The following is a 19,899-nucleotide window of genomic DNA, read 5'->3' on the forward strand; positions in this document are numbered from 1 at the left end:
GGCAGCCTGGGCTGGGAGCCGAAATCTGCCTCGCTTTACCTGGGCTACTCCACTCTGTCAGCCCAAGTAGCCAGGACCAGAGCAGAGGTGCCTCTCTCAGCGCTTTCACCAGCTCTGCAAACATAAGCTCTTTTTTAACAAGCCTGATGAGTTGCCTGCTCCCAAGGAAGCAGTAATTACATCTGCCCCCGGGGCAGGGAGAGGGGCCAGGTGATTTCACAAGAAGAGAGAGGGGACAGAGGGTCTGACTGACAGCTCCAGCCTGGAGAGCAGGATAAGGCAGCCCTGGAACAGCAGGATCCACAGGCAGCCGGGAGCAAGCCAGTAGCAGGGCTCCCTCCTATGCACACATGCCAGCACTCCAACTTATCTCCAAAGGCCTTCCGAAATGGAAGAGACACTTTTATTTTAAGAGCATTAAAAAAAAAAAAAAAAACCCAACCAAAAAAACCCAACCAAAAAACAACCCCCCGATCTTTGGTGTCACATGAGGAAGGGGAGGGAAGGGAGAAAAAAGATCTCGTGTAAAACACGAAACACTGTCAAAGGAGTGCTATGGTACAAAGGCACAATCCAATATGAACATATAACCTATGTACAGCCGTGCCAGCAGCACAGGGTGCAGTGCTCAGTCCAGTGCAGTGCCCACCACCCTCACCAGGGTCTCCAGACCGAGTCAGCTGTGCCGGGTGGCGGGCCGGGCGGTGAGGCAGCGGTGGCAGCCGAGGGTGGGCCACCATACAGGGGCAGCACAGCTCCGCCGGGAGCAAAGGCGGTGCTGGGGATGAGGAAGGTGAATTGCCCGTCGGAGGCCGGCAGCATCTGGAAGCCACTGTACACCTTGGCCGTGTCAGCACCTGGCTTGCAGGGCATGCCCGGGAGTGGCCCTGCAGCGCTGCCCGGCGGCACCAAGGGTGGCCCAAAGGCTGCGGCTGGTGGCAGCGGTGGTGGTGGTGGTGGTGGGGGTGCAGGGTAGTTCATAGCGTTGATCTGGGTCATGCAGCTGGCCAGGTGGCCCAGGAGCCGGGTGCGCACCTCGGTGTTGACACCCTCACAGGTGGAGAGGAACCGTGTCACCTCGTTCATGCACTCGCTGAAGCCGGCACGGTACTTGCCCAGCACCGTGGGGTCTGTGCTCAGAGCAGCTGCAGAGGGAAGAGAGGCGCACAGCAGTCAGCAAGCTCCACAGGGAATGGGGGTACGCAGCCCACTGGTGTTGCATCCTGGAGCCCCTCTGAGCCAGGAATCCAGGAAGGGAGTGCAGCCCTTCTAGTAGGGTGTCTTGTGTTCCTGGGTGCCAAGGATCCAGATGGAGACCATGGCCCCTCCGCTACCAAGTCCATTAGCATCAGGGTCCCATGTGTGGAACAGACTACCCCAAACAGTCTCTTATGTCCCTAAGTACCGGGGATCCAGGTTGGGCACACAGTTCCCCTGCGGCTCTTATGCCTCCCACCCCATCAAAACAGATCCAGGTGGGGAACACAGCTCTGTTGGTAGAGAGGACTCAAGCCAGGACTGCAGCCTCTCTCAGTGCTCTCCAGGACCCATGCAGAGACAGACCACAATGCCCACCCCCAGTCCCCTTGTACTGGGGGTGCAAGTACATAGCACAGTCAGCACTGGAGGTGCAGGTAGGGACCCCAGTGTCCCCCTGGACCAGGGATACAGGCACACCACAGTCTCCCCATCACCAGGGATGCAGGTGTGGAGCCAGGTACCCTCAGTACTGAGGATGCAGGCAGGGAGCACGATATCCCCAGCCCCTCTTCCCCGGTTCCCTGCGGGACTCACCAGTCATTTGGGCTCGCTGGAGGCTCCGCAGGTGCTTGACTGTCATCTCCAGGATGTCGGCCTTCTCCAGCTTGGAGTGCCGCGAGCTCTGCGGGTATAGGCAGGGCTCAGACCGGCCCGGCGGCACCGGCCCTCCCCGCGCCCCCCGCCCCGGTCCCGGGCCGCCCCGCTTACATCCTTCTTCAGCGCATCCAGGATGAGCGTCTTCAGCTGCCCCAGGCTCTCGTTGATGCGCGCCCGCCGCCGCTTCTCCATGATGGGCTTGGAGGACTGCAAGAGAGGCGGCGGTGAGCGCCCGGCGCTGCTCCGTGCGGCGCTGCCCGGCTCGGCGCAACCCGGCCCGGCCGCCCTTACCTTCCGGTGCTCCGCCGCCGTCTTCGGCTTGTCGGGGGTCGCGTTGACGCTTGCAGGGGTGGCGGCCACCGGCGAGGCGCTGCTCTTCTCCATCAGGTCGGCCGGCATCCTGCGCGCCCGCCGCCGCGGGAGAGGCGCCGCGGCAGCAGCGGGGGGGTGGGGGGGTAGGGATGTGCGTGTGACCGGGGCACCCGGGAGCGGCGGGCGGGTGTGCGCGCGCTGCCTGCGGACGGCGGCGGGGCGCGGGTGCCGCGCGCCCTTGGCCGCCCCTACTTATAGCGCGCGCCGCACGCGCCCGGCTCGTGTGAAACGTCCCCCGCCGCCGTTCCCACACTCGCGCCCAGCCAATGGGCGCCGCCCGCACGCGGCCCCGCTCGTGGACGGCGCCCGCCCATTGGCTGGGCGCCGCACGGCGGCCGCCGGCCAATGGCGCGGGGCGGGCGGGCGGGCGGCCGCGGTTAACCCCTTGGGCGCCGCCCGCGAGACGGGCGGGGAAGGGGCGGGGGGGGGGCTCGGCCCGGACCGCGGGGAGCTCCGCGCTAATTACCGGGTTAATTGGCGCCCGTGGCGGGCGCGGCCCCGCCCGCTCCCCTCGGGGGGCGCTGGCCACCGGCCCCGCGGCGGGCTGCGCTGTGGGGGGCCGCGGCCCTCCGGGGCGCTGGCTGGGGCGCGCCCAGCTGTGGTGGCTACCGTGTGCGGGGCTTGCCGCGGCCCCCGCTGCCGTGCCCGCCTGCCCCCGCCCGCATGCAGGTGCCACGGGGGCCGGGCACGGTCTGCGGGGCGGCGGCGGGCGGGGCTGCGGGAGCCGCCGCTGTGGGCGACGCGCCCCGCGCTCGCACGCGTTGTGCCGCGGGTGCGCTCACGGCACCGGGCAAAGGCGAAACCGCGGGGCGGTGCCGGGCGGCCGCGCTCGGGCTGCCCCGGCCGGCTCGGACAGCTTGTGGTGACCTGGGAGAGGAAAACGGAAAAAAAAAAAAAGAAAAAGTATTTTGCCTGGGGACTCGAATCTTTTTTTTCCCCTCCGGTTGACTGACTTTCTCACACTCCTATTCCCATAGTCTGCCAGCTAAGCCTGAGTCATCCTGCCAAGAGCTAGACCTGGCCTATTCAGAAATGTGCTCACTCGCCCTTTCTCTCCGTCTTTCTTTTCTTTTCTTTTTTTTTTTTTTTTCTTTGAGTACACACAGTGATGTTTTTCCACCTCCTCCAGTCCAGTACCTGATCTGCACCTGTACAGGGCCAATCCCACACGTATCACCCGATCTCGCCTTTTCAGAGACCGTGAGAAAAATAAAGTTCAAGAAAGGAGAGACATGTTTGCAGATCTCACCGGCGCAAAGTCCCCGTCCCTGCAGAGGCTTGCCTGCTGAGCCTGAAAAAAGGAAAATAAATAAAAGAGAGAGTGTCATGTTTAAAACGGCAGAAAAGTACAAATCCAGGCTTTCTTTCCGCTCCTTGATGGAGCCACAAGCCTTTTGATTTAAAAACAAAGAGCAGCCTTCAGCATGTGAGATTTAACTTCAGACGAGCAGTATTTGACGTAAGCTTCAATTAGCCAGACAGTCCGATGAACTCCAGTGAGGAAAAGATCAAGCCTGTGCGGGGAAGGCACTACCAAAACGCCTTTTTGCAGCCACCTTTATGGGGAAATCGGAGAGAACTCATTAGCATGAAAACTGCAATACATTTCTGGAGAGCCTCCGAAGCTCTCTGGTGGACCAGTGTTTTTTCTAATGCTGCTATTTATGTATATTTGGGGTAAAAATAAAGAAACATTAAAAAGAACGTTATCTCCATTACTGGGATGGTGTTCTCCCTCCTGCGGAGATTTGCAAAGGGCTCAGGAAGCACGGGGCTGTGCAGCCCGGGCCCTCCTCGCTGAGCGGGAGAACAGGCTGCAGTTTATGGTCACCGAGGATCTGCTAGCTAATTGCTGGCAATAAGTCAGTGCCTCTGGGGGATGAGAGTGGGGCAGGCACCGAGAACAGGCTGGAATTCGGGGTCGCCAGAACTGGCCCATGCCGGGGATCTGGGCAGTGCCAGGCAGCAGCTCCCCTTGCGTGGACTCCCACCCTGCCGCAGCCCAGGCGCTGCCCGCTGCAGAGCCCATGGGGAGGGTTTCGCTTTTGGGGTGTGTGAGGAGCCGGGCTGTGGGGCACTGGGCCTCCAAAAGCACCCGCTTCTGTGGAGGCTTCTTGGATCCACAGAAGATCGGGCATCCACAGAAGAGCGGGGACGCAAGTGGATCCATAGATCAACTTGTGCCCCCGCTCTATATCTTCTCCTCCACCTGCCTGCTGCTGCGAAATGCCTTACACATGCAAAGGTCGTGGTCCTCAAAAGGAAGCGCGTATACACGTGAATTCCTTGGGGATGGGGAGAGGAAGGGGAGGATTTGCATGGAAGGATGTCTCTGGAAATGAAGTGTCTGAGGACAAGCTTAGGCTGGAAGGGGGTGCTGAAGGGGTTTGTAGCCATGGAGGGGCCTGGAACAGATCCTCTAGGCTTCTCCAGCCCTACCTTTTCTTGTGGAAGAGGTGTCACGGTGGGATTGAAGCCCCAAAATAAGGGGCTGCACTAGGGACTGGCATGTCACTTGTTCCACAGTCCTCTGGCAACGGTTTTTTCTTTGCTCAGGCAGACGTCTTGGCTTACAAATTGGGAATTGGCCAAAACAGATTTGGGAAGAACCTTTAGGACATTACTGACTGGCAGAACATCTTAGAGGAAAAATATGTTGGCGAGAAAATTTAGACTAGTCCTGGGCACAGGCCCAGGGGTGGGAAGGTGGAATAAAATAGGATACTGCCACTGGTGCGGCATGCAGGAGGTGAGGAGGTGGCGGGGCTGGCTGTGCGTGCTCTGGGTCCTTTAGGAAGCAGCCAAGACGAGAAAAATGTTCTTCTAGAGATCCGTGATCCTTTATTTCCAAAGCTTGCAGGATCCTGAATACAGAAAATAGAAACCAAGTTGCTTGGTAAGAGCTGGGGTACAAGTGGAGCCCAGGAATGGCACACCAAGCTTTTCCTCTCTGGGTCATGGACTGAAAACCTAGCCTGGCTGCAGCTCAAAGCCATCACCACCCTGAAGGCTGAAAACAAGTGCTGCGTCTCAGGGACATGTTCCTGGCACAGATGTCTCCTCTGGGCAGCCCCGCACACATGCCTCCACTCGTGATTCCCGTCCCAGAAGCCGTTGTGCAATCCGTACCCAACCAGCTCCCCTGGGAGTTGTGATCTCAGAAACTTTGGGCGCAGGCTTCAGGGTTTATTTCCTTTCCATAAACATTTGGCAGATCTTTGGGACAAGGTCACTTTCAAACTGACTTCCTGACAAAGCTCCCTAGCTGAAGCAAAGCTTTCATAGACCTTGCTCCCCTACACACACAGTCCTCATGGTAAAAAGGGCAGCTTTCATGCAGCAGTGTCACTGCCCAGCCCTCCTGATGGCAGGAGCAGCTTGCTGGGTAGGACAGCAGCCCTGTTTTATGGCAGATCCTGCACTCTCCTTTCCACTGGTGACCCATTTCCCAAGGGGTTGCTGGGATCCAGGATGCCAGCACTGGCAGGCAAGCCTCGGGTGGCTCGCATGGCAGCTGCTCCCCTGGCAAGGATGTGCTTTGCCAGAGCCGAGCTCTTTGAGCTGCCACTGCAGAAGAGAGGCTGAAGTGTTTGTTCATTTTTAGTCCTTGTTGTGTGAGTCAGGCCGGGTGTGGGGGAGCTCTGGCCCTTCTATGATGACACTCCCTGCATTGGGAGGGCATGTGTGGGCTCCAGGAACTGGTAACCTTCCTTCTGTTGCCCACACTACCAGGCAGGCATCCTGGGAATGGCACGGGAAGCTGTGGGATGAAGCGGCCAAAGTTTTGCTGGAGTAGCGAAGTACCGCTCCGAGAAACTCTGGCGTCACTAAAGACAGGCATTGAAAAACCATTTTCATCTCCCTATTCCAGCACAGGCTGTAGCACAGCTCTGCACTGAGGAGGGCTCTGGGACAAGAGCCAGGATACCTGGATCCTCTTGCTAAGCTGATTCCTCTTGGCAGGCTCCTATCCTGCTGAACCAAGGAAATGCTGCCGGGTTGCTGGCGGGGAGGGCATTCTGGCAGCTGTGAAATGCCACCCATGTGGATGGGAATTCCCTTCCTGCCCTGATACCCACGGCATTACTTCAGAGATTGCTGGTTGGGCTGGAGCAGCCACATGTGCCAATGGGCATGAAATGGTGCAGCCTCAGCTTTCCCCTTTGTGCCCTTGCAGAGCCCCGGCTCCAGCCTGGTCCTCCCCTGGCAGTGAGGGCTGGGTGCTGGCAGGCGCTGCAGCTGGGAACAGGCAGTGGGAGCATCTCCAAATTGTTTGCAAGGCTTGGACCTGTATTTGCCACTGCAGTTGCCAGCAAGAGGCTGGGAGCTGCCTCATACCCTTCTCTTAGAGATGCTCTTTCCATGTGACATGACTGGAGTTCACTGGACCACGAATTTGCGGTCTGCTGGCCATGGCATGGCAGTCCCGCTCCAGCACAACAGCCAGCGTCTTTGACATGATATAGCAGCCTCAGGCAGAGGGACATACGGCTGAGGCTGCATCCCTCAGAGAATCAGAAATAAATGCGCAGTCACTGCTGTGCTCCAAAGAGGAGAAGGAGCGTCTCTCAGCTGTCATCCTCTCCCTGTGTGGTGGGAGGTGTTGGTAGTGAGAGCCAAGTTATTTATTTAATAAGATCCCACTTGTGTTGCTGCCTGTGGCTGCTGTCTCTGTGCTGGAGCCATGGTGCTTGTGTGCTTGCAGAGCACACAGGGAGACCCTGCAAGCTGTGGAGCCTTGGTCCATATATGAAAATACCTTGAGTTTGGCAGTGGTGGGGCTGGAGGAGGCTAATTATACAGAAAATGTCCCTGACCCAGACACGGGGTAGAAGGCACCCTCTTGAGAGCTTCCAGGCGAAGGTGGGTGTGCATCAGCTCCACATCCACTGAGTCCAGCCCTGAGCCTGCAGCATTTGTGTGCTGAGCCATATGTGATCCCTGGCATGCCGTGGCTGTAAGAAGCCCCGCAGGCTTTTCCAGAACATGGCTTTTAAGTCAGATCAGACCAGCAGTGCGCTTTGCAGCCCAGCTGTGCACAGCTGGATTGGCGCGGCCTGGGGATGGGAAGACACACGCGGGAGCGTGGCAAGGTGGGAGCCTCGCCAGCCACCCTCAGTGCAGGGAAACAGTGCCTGGGTGCATCAGAGTGCCCTCGAGTCCCAGCACACAAGCCCTCATGGCCCCTTTGCCCTCTTCCCCCTGCCCTGCTGGCACACACAGCCGAGGGCAGGTGGGAGCCATGGCATGCAGCTCCCTGGGGACTCAACCTTCACCATCTGCAGGCTCATAAATCCCACAGGGCCAGCCCTTGACCTCAGCATCTGTGCTCTTCTGCAGAGTGATCAGTCACGTTTCCCAGCATGATTCCTTCTCCTTGGCGTTAATCAGTCCAAGAAGGCAGCCTGGACTGATCACAGACCCGGAACTTTCTGTTAAATTCACCAGCTGATCATCCTCTCTTATTCCTGATGCCACGAACTGGCAGTGGGGAGAGCAGTTGTGTAAACTGCATGTTATCCTCAAAACCCTGGCAACCATAGCGATGCAGCAAGATAATATTTGGGACGTTTGGGAGGTGCTGCAGCAGGCAGCCCTGCCTGGCCCTGGGAAACTCAGCTGAGGGCAGTGAGGGCAGGCAGGCAGGATGGCCAGCACAGGGGCTGTGTGCCCTGCTGAGGGCAAGTAAAGAGGTGTCAGCCCCCCTGATCTGACCTGGTCCCAGAGCCCTTGGGATACCAGGCATTTCCCCTCGACAGATGAGATCCGTCACAGCTTGCCAGCCCTCCCATTTCCATTATTCCTGTATCCATTTATTCAAGAAAACACAGGATACTTCAGGGTGCACTGTGTTGCTTCTGCAGAATAGATCCTTTGCACAGCCAGCGTCTTTCTTGAAGTGGTAAGTAGATGGATTCTGACAAATCCAGAGTACGATGAATCATTTGCATGTGGCGCCTGATCTCCCCACTGTCTTCAGTTTTGTTTTAGCTTGGCAGAGTTATGGAGAGAATTAGCCTATCTCGCTAATATTTTAATGTGTATGTAATTTGAATGCCGCATTCCTAAAATCAATATTCATTATTCAAGGTGATAGCAGAGCTAAATTTAGTCCTTTAGCTCTATCAAGAATATCAGGATGATCATGTGTTATTAGTATTAGCGACCTCATGAAGACACATGTCTTCATACATGTGGGTAGGGCACCAGGGCTTGGTGCTAAGCTGGGTGCCAGCACACTCTCAGCATCATCCCTGCTGCCTCTCCAGGGAGGCAGATCCTGCCCTGCCTCCTGCCTGCGGCAGTCCTGGTGAGCCACCTGAATTACACCAGAGTTAAGCCGCGATGGCAGGCGAGGCGACCCGGGACGGTGCGCCAGGGGGACACAGGGTTGTTGGGGTTTTGTTTATTTTCATGCACAGGGTGTTCACGTCTGACGTGGGAGGTGGTGATTTGAGATCCTCAATTAACGCATTCTGATAGCAGAGCAGGGTGTGTGCTAGGATGGGATGGGTTTCTCCCTCATTTTTCTTCCTTCTCTTGCTGATTTGCAGCCAAACCCCTCCATTAGCCCCTTGGACATGCGTTAGCAAGGGGTAGGATTTTTGGAAACTTCCCGTGCATTTTCCATTTGCTTTGGTTACACATGGCCACACGTGTGCTAGTCCAAAGCTGTGAGCTGGAGACCACACCGAAGAACTGTGTTTCTCATACGAGCTAATACAAGAGGGGGGAAGGTGGAAATCTTTAACACGCAAGTCAAGAATTGATGTGCTACTAATTGCTGTAATAGAAAATATTGTCCCCCAGAGGATGTTGTTATTTTATAAACAAGGGGATAATTTACATCTAAATTACTTAAATCATGAGTTAATTGCTAAGCGTAATGAATAAATACATTTGCAAGTACAAAATTTAATTTGCACAGATTCCAGTCGTCGAGGCATTAAGAGGCAGATCATTATTTGATAAGTAATCTGGAATGTCGTATGAAATGACATTTTCACATGTAATCCAAATGACGAAATGTCCCGAAATGAGATTTCAAGGGCCTTGTCCTTCCTTCCCTGCATCGAAGGGCAGTGTTTTCATCAGCTGCTCCAGAAATGCGTTCAGGCTGCCTGGGAGCACAGGAAAAGGCGGGAATCCTCCAGGAGCAGCACAGAGAGCAGAGGAGCAAACCTAGGTTCGTGCAGGTGCAGTTTTTTAGATACTACAGTATTATTTTGCAAAGAGAGAATGTAGAGACAAAAATCGGGGATGCCTGCGGTGGGCTGGGAGGCTTCACATCAGTGTTAGCTGGCAGCAGGACGGCTAAGAGGCTGGGAGTACTTCTGAAGATGGAGGGGAGGTGTTAGTGCCGCTGCCTGAGCACTGGTGAGGCTTCAGCTCTGTACGAGGATGCAAACAGAAGCAGTGGCAAATAAACCCAGCAAAGGGGGTTTTTGCAGCCCACTGCTGTCCGTGCATGCCGCTGCTCACAGCACTGGAGGCTGCAGGACTTGGTGCCTGTCACAAGCAGGTCCCATCCTCTGGGGTGTAAGGAGCCCTGCCTGCTGCCTGCCTGCTGCCTGCACACTGCCTGCCCGCTGCCTGCCCGCTGCCACGCTGGGTGTCAGAGCTGGGACTGGCTGCTGTTGCCCTGAGGAAGAGGCAAACAGCAGGCACCTGCACTTCAGTTGCTGCTATTGAATAATCTTGGGCTACTGGTGCCCTTTCGCAGGCTCATATCTTTATTGGAGGCTGTTAAAGCCAAACCTCCCAACAGCAATAACATGACTACAAAGCATTTCTAAGAAAAAAGTACGTGGGAATAAGTGAGATACTGAGATCCCAGCCAATTTCAGTACAATACAAGTCTGAAGTATCCTTATAAAGTTAACAAGTCAAATTTAAATGTATACAAGGCTCAGGAGCATACAGGAAACAGGATCAGCCAAACCTTCAAAGGCCCATCATCGTCTTTCAGAAAGTCCACTGAAAGGCTCATGCCATAAAACAGGTGTATTCACATAGCTGATGCAGTGATAAACCCGGTGGAGAAATGCCAGCAGCCAGAGTGGGCAGGGATGCTTGCTGAAGGGGTGTCACAGTGAGTGGCCCAGTCTATTGTTACAGAGTGCTTTGTCCTGCTCTTTTTGCAATAAAATAGGGTCTTTCTGGTGTAAATCTGGAGAGAGTTTGGCAGGTGATTTCCTCCTGGGCAAGCAGCAGCCCTGGCCACTGGCTTTATGACAGGTGAGACAGCCTGTGCAATCTTGCTGCTGGAGAGAGTCAAGGTAACAATGCTCATTCCTTGCCTGGCATCATCTCCATCACACTCCTGAGCAGCACAGGCCGCAGCCAGGAGTGCAGCACATGGAGGTGACTTCTCTGTCCTCTGTGACATAAACACTCTGGATGCCACAGGCAAGAGAGGACAAGAGAAGACACTGCTTGTGCTGCACACCTGGAAGCTTGTCCCTGTTTTCTCCGCAGAGCTGAAGGCACCTGTGGATTTGGAGCGTATCTGCTGTAGGTGCCTGGAGAACAGCTTGTTTCAGCAAGGGGAGCTGGAGGGGACCTCGCAGAGTGTTGCAATGTGGAAACCATGCTAAAAGGTCCCAAGTCTGCCCTTTTTAACTCCCAGATTAATAGCTAAACGTGCTCATGAAACGCAAGAGACCCACAGCTCATTCGCCCTGCCTGAGTGGTGTCAGCATGGCCAGCTTACCATACCTGATTTTTCCTTCTGTATGTTATTTGTGGACAGCAGGCTATATTTTGCCTTCATCATGTGCTGTTGTGTGTTTATACATTTTACCCATCTGTTCGAAAGCAAGAAGCAATGCCATATGACTTAAGCAACCAGCCATGCTCTCTAAATAGCAAAGCATCCAAGCAAGCTAGATAGCAAACCATCCAAAGGCTTCAGTAGAATGTCAGAAAAGTGTCAGGAAAATGCCCTGCCACAAAGACATTGGAAAAACCAAGGTCATTTTATGGCTTGTTTGTGAGTGGGAAGCAAAGCCACCCCTCCGAAGAGGCCAGCAGATCCAGGATTGTGTTGAAGGACCTGCCGTGCAGGAATTTGTGAACCATAAGGCTTTGTCAAAAATAATTTTTAAATGAAATGCAGTGTCCTAGCAAAACACATGCCTGAGACATAAAACAAAACCAAAGTACAAAATGTGGTGTTTAAAGGCTGGATTGTGTCTCATGTGAATAGAAGCCACATGCATGCATCTCAGATCACATTTTGGCCTGATTTGAAACTGTGCTTGCAAAGGCTGCAGCAAGAGCAGGCAGAGAAAGGCTCCATGTCCTTTTATGATCCTTTAGACCAGACTAGCCTTTCTGTGCTTGCTAGAGAGCAGAAAGGTTCTGACACCAGCCCCTGTGTGTGTTAGCTCCCCGGCTGCAGGATGGAGGGTCTTGTGGCCGCACCAGGTAGCATGGCGGCTCAGCTGCGCATTCCACACCAGGAGCAGGCAGCAACGAGGCCACTTACACCTGCCTGGAAGCTGGATCCCGACCTGCACCTCTGTGCCTGTGCTGCCCCGGGTGAGTTTGGGGCCGGAGAGCTTGCGGTGACACCGCCATGCACGAGTGTCCTGGAAAAGTGCTGGTACCGAGGCTTAACCTTTATTAATTGGGGAGAGGAAGAAATAATGCTGGCAAAATATTGTCAAATACTTCAAATTAATGATTAATTCTAGATGGAGTGATACTGTTTGATGTGGTCTTTGCTGGTTTAAACAGGAGAAGGGTGATTCACTCTAAAGGAATTTATAAAAACACAAGTATTTGCTCATGGACAATAAATACTGGGGCAGATAAAAAGGGGGATGAACTGTTCAGCATTGTGATAGCAACCCCGCTAGAGAAAACTTTTGACCTTCTCACATCTTAAATCAATGTGCTCCCCCCGACCCCGCTCTCCTCCGGACCTGCCCTTGAGGCTGCGGGGCTGGGTATGAGGGAGTGTGCTGGGCTTGCCGTGGGCTGTGCTGCCGTCAGGTCCCCCCGTCTCCCTCCCATCCCCTCAGAAAGGCTCAGGTGCTGGCGCCCGGTGAGGGGCACGGGGCAGCACCCGACAGCAGTTTACACAATCTGTGTACACAGCGTAATCTGTCAATTTGCCTGTTGTAAATGTAAAGCGTATAAACCCAGTGCTAAACTGCTGCGGTTTACAGAGCTGCCCCGCCTGGGAAGCCGAGATTTACGCTGCCCACTGGCAAGCGAGGCGTCTGTCCTGTCCCATCCTGCCCTGTCCTGTCACCTCCAGCATTGGCAGGAGGGATGCCCGGGAGGCACGGCTGCAGGCAGCAAAGAACCCATTAATAACCAAGACGGAGCTGCAGCAGAGGCGCCGGCAGCACTACGCGTGCCCCATGGCACCTGACAGCCGTCGGATGTGTACCTGAAGGAGGGAGCTTGCTATCTACCTTTCCCGTGGGAATATGGTGCAGCCAGGATAACCCCCAGACCTTGCTGGGGCTTTGCCAGTGCCATTAAAGTGTTGACGGCTGCTGATTACCCTGACACGATGGTGGTTTTATTGAGACAAGATTATCCACTCGCCGCACTTTGAAGGGAGGCTGGGCACACACCGTCACCAGCTGTCCCCTGCCGGGAAGGGATCCAGAGCCTCTCTTCACACTGGGCTTTTTTTCTTTATAAAAATCTATCTATTTTTGCCCTAAAACTAACAGCATGGGGATGAGCATGGGGAGTGGATGGGGCAGTCCCCGAGCTCGTGTCCAGCCTTGCCGCAGCTGAGCCCCTACCTGCGGCTGTTCCTGCGGCATCGCCTTGCAGGCTGTCAGTGGGCCTTTCATCACAGACCCCACTGACATCATCCTTTCTAAAACACCTGAGCTCCTCGTGGTCCCTGTGCTTGTAACACTTAGAAGTGACAGCGGCTTCTGGTTTCAATTAACCCAGGGGCAGTGTGGGGACTATCTGATTGCACAGGAACGGAGGGGAGAGGAGAAAAGGCTTTCCGAGCAGCAGCAATGGAGTGTGTGGGTGAGGAACTCCTGTAAAAAGCAGATGGTTTCTCTTTCCTTCCTCCTTCTTTTGCTCATCTTTCTATTTCTTTTTTTTTTTTTTTCCCCCTGAATTCTGTGGAACAGACAACCCAACAGCACATTTTTCACCATCAAAGCTTTGCTGAAGGGAATTCTCCACTGCTATTTCATTTCTTCCTGATGTTCACAGATCGTAAAGCAAATGGCCTCTGGAGGATAGGGAGAGCAGATCTGTCCCGCAGTCACAGCAGAGGACCAGACCGACACCCTTGGTGCACGACAGCCTTTCCCCAGTGCTTGGCAGCCAGGGGAAGCACACATACATCTGCCTTTGGATGCTGGGTACCAAACATGGCACCACAGCCAATGCTGCTGACACAGGAATGTGAGATACACAGGGGTTTGCAGAGGTCCATGACTTCCACATTGGACAGGCACAGGGATAACAGCCATGAGCTGCTTGCAGCAGGGGAAAGCAGGCACCGAAGTCCCCGTGCTGGCCCTGCTAACTAGGTTTGCTGGTGCTGTCCCAGAAGGAGACACACTTGCAGGTCAGCAAAGGCAGGTCCCATCTGGAACCTTCCTCCCACTGCCTTCCCACAGTCATGCAGCAGCCAGGGATCCCAAATCTTGTGTGTTCGTGAGATATAGGGGGGGAGGAAGCCATAATCCCATGAAATCCCAGCCCACAGTGTGACGGTTACTTAAATTACTCTCACTCGTGTCAACATGTTCAATGCCTTTTGGAAGAAAGGTGGTTAAAGGAGGAGGTGTAAATGGAAAATAAGACTGAAGGGCAGGCAGGGATAAAGAGTTCCATCATGCTAATCTGAGATCTGCTTCTAAAACACCATTTTTAGACCTGGCAGCGCTAGTTGATTGCTGGCCCCTACAATGCATGGCAGTGCTGTTCATGCTGCGGGAAGATGCTCTTTGAAAAGGAGGAGTGAGAATCCAGCCCAGAAGCTGCAGCACGGGCAGGGACAGGAATGAGGAAGGGCGGCCAGTTGTTCTTGGGGGTCTGGGGGAGGACATTGGTCTGCTTTCATCAGTGACCTGGACACAAAAAGGGAGCATTTGTTTGCAAAATGTGTTTCCCCAGCCAGGAAAGTGAGATGTGGAGGCTGGTGTGGGGCCGGGAGCCACTGCCTGTCCCCCAGGGCTGCCTGTGAGGGTGGGCAGCTGGGCAATGTGCTTCCTACATGTATGCAGCTGAGTGAAAGGAAGAAAACTGCAGAAGGGAACGACAAAACTGCCAGGAAGACAAGCGAGGCTGAAATGATCACTGGGATTGTGAGGGTCTGGAGCAGCTCCTGGTGGGAGTGGCAGCAGCCAGAAAACGACCTCATCGCTCGCTGGGGCCTGAGCCACATGTGAGGATGAGCTGGCATGGGCTGATGAGGGACAAGTGTCCCCTGTGCCATATCTCCATGTCCTCATTTACCACTACTCGCACAGGAGCACAAGCTCATTCTTCAGCTTGAGCCTGCAGAGGAGGTGCTGAAGGCAGAGGCGAGGAGCAGCTAGTCCCTGCATCCCCACTGGGGATGCGTCACCTCTGATATCAGCTCTATGTCTTGAAGATGTCCCTTGCCTAAGGAAAAGCCACTTAGAGGCTCCATACCCTGGATGGTGAACAGCAGCAACCCTGGATTGGGATGTGGGTTGCACTGAAGGGATGGTGCACAGCAATGCACACTGCAATGCTGCTGGTAGTGCAGAGCCACAGTGCTGAGCTGGGTCCACCCCCGTATCCTGGGGGTCCAGGGAGCTGCTGACCAAAACTTGTCAGGTTTGGGGTGAAAGCTGGTTGTCTTTGAAAGCGTTCCAGCCCCACTCCCCACGTGCCATGGGGATGCCCAGGAGGATGAGGGCACCACTCACCTCCTCCCATCCAGCACCCCCCCAACCAAGACCGAGGGTTGAAGATGGCTGTGGGGCTTGCCGGCAGCCCGGCACAGCCTGACAGGGCCTGGAGCCAGCCCAGCCAAAGAGTTGATGGTTTTCACACCCTGTCAGCCTGATGAACAGCCCCGCTCCCATGGCGCTCAGCGCCTGCAAGGGTCAATTACAGCGATTACTTCAAGGAGTCAAACCAGCTGCTGGCAGCGCTGGAGAAAATCTTTGTTTCGGGTTTGGCTTTGTCACAGGAAGGAAAGAAGTGCCTGAGTTTGTAACAGGGGGGGAAGAAGCCTCTACTGTATGTGGAGCAGAAGTCAGGGGTGGCTGGGGTTTTGGAGGGGAGAGGACTACTGCGTATTTGGGGCAAGCTGCCCTGTTCTCCTCGCGTGACTCTGAGCAGCAGCTGGGGCTTGTGCAGCCCCCAGCTCACTTGGCGACTTGAGAAGGGCCTAAAAGCAACCCAGCAGTTGCAGGGAGAAGCTAACAAGTGATGGAGACAGCCTTCAAAAGTAGATGTGGTGCTGTAATGTGAGAAAAGGAAAAGAACAAAACACTGGCAAGTTAAAAGTAAAGTCACAATAAAGGTGATTTAAAGTTCGAGGAAGAACTTGCTAAAGGTATTTAAAGCTGAAAATAAGCATGTTTGCATACCTGCCAGGAACAGGAAACCAGCCAGCCAGCCAGTGCAGGTTGTGGATGATGGAGGCATGAACAGAGCACCCAAGGAAGGCAAAGCCTCATCAGGAAAGCTGAAGGGTGGTTTGAAGATCAGGGAAGATGCTCAGGTAGTGCCCCATGGCAGCCTTCCTATGGGGCTGTGCCGGGGGGCCCACCCCATGGCAGGGGCCTGCCAGAGATGTCTTTCAGCAAAGCAAGGAGCTGTGGAGTGGCACATGTCTGGGACAAGGCAATGCCAGCCCAGCTGGGGCTGGTAATCAGCTGCTCCTGCCAGCCTGGGGCAGAGCGGGGAAGGTGGCACTAGCCATAGCCAGAGGGGTCAGGGGGTGTCATGGGCAATTTGAGAGAAGTGATCTATAACAGTCTGGGTCAATGCAGCATTTGGGGAAGGCTCAACACCACCTTGCAGAAGGAAGACATGCCTCGCAAATCAGCCAGGTCAGCGAGCATGGGGAGCAGAGCAATGTGCCCATCATGGGGCAGTGGCACTTCCAAAAGTTTTGCCTCACCACCTCTCCAAAAGTCCCTGAACGCGCAATGGACTGGAGGGACATTTGCCTTGCAGGGAGGAAACAGCTGGTTAAAAGACTGTAAAGCTGGAGCAGGAGCTCACAGTGTTAAACTTCAGGCTGGTAAACTGGCAGATGAAATTCAGTATTGATAAAGGCAAAGCAACAACCCACAGAAAAGCAGACCTAACTAGCTAGGCAGACTGCTGACCTTCCCTTCAGCAATCCTGGGTGAGAGCCAGGACAGCAAGCGTAATGCATGATTATGGAAGGAATAGAGAACTACTAAAGGGATCCTTCTCCTCTTGAGTATTACGTGAAGGTCTTTTTTCTCATAAAGGATGTAACAGGAATAAAGGACCATAGGGATGCTTGGAAGTAGAGTTTGGAGGCATGGTGAGGAAAGATCAGTTGTCCAGGTCACACAAGCTTGGAAAAGCTGAAGGGAGATGATAAAGGTCCCAGAAGCCAGAGTGGCAGGTGGAGGGAGAGCTAGTATCAAACTGGGAACAGTCAAATAACAGTGAGAACAAATCCAAAGCAAAGAGGAGGAAGCCCTTGCCTTCACTGGGCACTGCTCAGCTGCGGAACCCTCTGCTGCGGGCTGTTGCGGCAGCCAAAAGCGCATGAGGTGGGGAAAGCTGCACCCACTGATGCTCTGAGTCAGCCTGACACACCAGCAAGCAGCTGGGATGAGCTCGCTCACACCGCCCCACTGCCCTGCTCCCCCGCCAGCCCCAGACCTGCCACTTTCACCAGTGGGGAGCTGGGGTCTGGCACCACTCCCACAGAAGCAAGGTTATTTCAGCTCCTGATGCACCGCCAGCTGTCAATCCTTGGCCTCAGAAAGGGGTGAAGTGACCAGAACACCAGACCATGAGGCTGAACTGAGCACAAAGAGACACCTTCTGAGATGCAAAGAGTCGGGCACAGAGTTGTGCCCTAGTGCTTTGCTTCCCATGTGACATGCTCTCTGGCTCTGAGCTGCTGGGCAGAAATCATCCCCAGCCTGCCACTGCTGCCTCTGCTGCACAGCGCCTTCGCCCCTCCCTGGCTTTATGAGCAAGAATTGACTGAGCTTTTCTCTGTCAAATTGAAAAATATCTTGAGTCAGGAAGAAAAAGAAGCCAAACCTGCCCCTGCATCGCACCGGGGCTGTCCTGGGCACCTGGGCTGTGAGTGCCGGATGCACTGCCTGGTGCACCTGCAAGTGGAGTGAGGCAGGAGGGCAGCAGGGCTTGGTGTGGCTTCTGGCAAGCTATTTATTTCTGGTGCAAAGCCATTTGCTGCCTATAAGGCTGGCCAGCCCTGCTCTGAGTCTGGAGCACCAGGCAGCAGAGCTCAGCATCCTCCACAGCTCCACACCAGCATCTGACCCCCGCAAAGGCGCATCCACAGGCAGCCCCCTGCACTCCTCTGCCCGCAGCCTGGCGCCCTGCCATCCGCAGCACTGCCGTCCTGCTGCTGTCCCGCACATGAGGGCCGCGAGCAGAGGCCTGGCTGCGGCATCGCTCACCCTCTGGGGTGCGGGACAGGGGTGGGATTTGCGGAGATTATGCCGGAAGAATTACAAAGCAGCAGACTTTCCCACAGATGCTTCAATCGCTGCTCTGAGAAAGTGTGTGAGCCGCGGCGGCTCGCCTGCCTCACGGTGCTTTGGGGAACGCACAGGAACAGCACACATGGTTTTTAATAATTAAGTAACTTTAATTGTCCTGGGAAAGCAGCGCTTGCCTTGGGGCACTCTGCGCAAACTCATAATTAATGTTACCGGGAGAGATTACGGGAAGGAGAACTGAGAAATGATTCACTTTTGCTTTTTAAGCCTCTCCGTATTAAAGCTGTATTATCCCCCAGTTTAAAGCCTCATTTAGCTGTGAAGAAAACCAGTGTACTCGTGGCGGGGCAGGGGAAGGAAGGCAAAGCAGTCTGACAAATTACAAACAGCCACACCAGGCTGCATCAACAGCTGTGGCAGGATGGGAGCCAGTGGCCAGTGTGGCTGGGAGCATCCCAGGTGTGGTGAGCAGCACCACGACAGAGAGCCCGGAGGAGTGAAGGATGCTCATCATCAGCCTGGACCCTGGGCTGGCATGTATGTAATTCCCGTGTGCACCTTCTTGCTTGAAGGCTCTGAAGGCAGCTGCCAGTGCAGAGCTGCCAGGTGGTACCAGGGCAAAGGCTGGCCTTTCACAATGCCCCCAAATAGTGCACCAGAGGGCCAAATCCTGAGGAGCCCGAATCTGATGAAGCGTGACCTCCTCCTTGGAGTCAAAGGGTGACTAGCCCTTTGTAAATCCAGTTTATTCCAAGTAAATAAATAAGTGTTTAGCACCCTAAACCTGGCCACCTTGCTTTTCTATGACCCGCTCCCAGTCCTCCAGGGGCTGGTGATTTCCTGCAGCAGTGCGTCCCCTGCCTCAGCCATGCAGTGAGCAAGTGCTTCTCTGGGACGTGCCTGGCATGGGTGGCCAAAGCCATGGTCAGGGCACATCTCAAGCAAGCTGAGCCCTGGAGCCCCGGGGAGCCCCCCAGACCTCCCAGCCCTCCTTCCCAGGCAGCTGCCTGCCACGCTAGGGCTGCTGAGCTGGGAAGGATTCATTCAGCTCACAAGCGATGCTGCAAGCCAGCGTGGCCCAAGCCCCATGGGGAGCCCAGTCAACAGGCTTTGCCGGTGCTGCACAAAGAGGTGGGCAGTGACGGAGGGATGCAAATCCTTCCCAGTGTGTGCGTCGCCTGGGATCCACAGCGCTTGCTGGCGCATTTCGCCCACTTTAAAACCAACAATCTATTGGACTGGAGCGTCTCTTTTCTTTCTTTTCTTCCTTTCTGTTTCTTTTTTTTTCCTTCCCCCCAAAGCAAATCACTGGACTCACACAGGACACAAGGTATTTTACTCTATAGAAATCCTTTTCTCAGGCAACTATGTCAAGAATGTTTTCATACTTTGGGCTGGATGGGAAAAAAAAAGGGCTTAATCCCCTGAGATGGTTATTTCTCTGAAAACAGACATGCAAATGCTGGACTTGTCAAACCTTAAAATGTTTTCTTTATTCAGGGAATTACTGCCTGCCTGCTGAGCCCGGGTAATGCTGACAGGCTAAGCCCGGGGCCTTGGCAGCAGAGCATGCAGAGTGTGGGAAAGGGCGGCTGAGGCACGCGCCAGATAAGATCATACAATAAATGATACAGCCCTCCGGAGCACATGGCCACTTTCATATGCAAACAGGCCTCCCGGTACACACACACACACGCGCACACACGCTTCCCGGGCAGGATGCAGCACCTTGCAGCATGCCTGGGCAGACGCACCCGCACATGCGTGCAGATGGCTGCATGGCTGGTGGGGCAGCGCAGAGCAGCACTGGGGGTTGAAGGGGTGGTGGGATCTAGGGGGACCCAGGATGCGTTTTGCCCAGCCAGGAAAGCGTCCCAGGTGCTGGAGGAGGAGGGATCTTCCCAGTGACCCACAGGCCGGCCAGGCACGTTCCCTAACCATCCTGTCATGCTTCAGTGGCAGCATTTCAGTGCTTCTGGTGCCTGGTTTTCTGTTGCAGCTGAGGGGTGGT

General features: G+C 54.9%; 1 protein-coding gene across 2 annotated transcripts; it reads right to left on the reverse strand.

Moving 5' to 3' along the window:
• Positions 1 to 537: 537 nt before the first annotated feature.
• On the reverse strand, positions 538 to 2,390 carry HES1 (hes family bHLH transcription factor 1). Of its 2 annotated transcripts, XM_030496409.1 has the most exons (4): positions 2,149 to 2,390; positions 1,969 to 2,064; positions 1,795 to 1,882; positions 538 to 1,145 (listed from the first exon to the last, which is right to left on the reverse strand). In XM_030496409.1, exons 1-4 carry the CDS (start codon positions 2,254 to 2,256, stop codon positions 655 to 657), a joined length of 783 nt encoding a protein of 260 aa, XP_030352269.1. In that variant the 5' UTR covers positions 2,257 to 2,390; the 3' UTR covers positions 538 to 654. The 2 variants fall into 2 exon arrangements, with proteins under 2 accessions (XP_030352269.1, XP_030352267.1); XM_030496407.1 differs by having other exon boundaries at positions 1,969 to 2,370.
• Positions 2,391 to 19,899: the final 17,509 nt, after the last annotated feature.

This window comes from Strigops habroptila, chromosome 8 (genome assembly GCF_004027225.2).
Source record: "Strigops habroptila isolate Jane chromosome 8, bStrHab1.2.pri, whole genome shotgun sequence".
Lineage (NCBI taxonomy): Eukaryota > Metazoa > Chordata > Aves > Psittaciformes > Psittacidae > Strigops > Strigops habroptila.

Excerpts from the sequence above, each read along its gene's own strand:
- HES1 (XM_030496407.1), bottom strand. The coding sequence starts at position 2,256 with ATGCCGGCCGACCTGATGGAGAAGAGCAGCGCCTCGCCGGTGGCCGCC. Across the intron at positions 1,883-1,968 it reads TGGATGCGCTGAAGAAGGAT|AGCTCGCGGCACTCCAAGCT; the intron begins GTAAGCGGGGCG and ends CTATACCCGCAG. Across the intron at positions 1,146-1,794 it reads CCAGCGAGCCCAAATGACTG|CTGCTCTGAGCACAGACCCC; the intron begins GTGAGTCCCGCA and ends TTCCCTCTGCAG.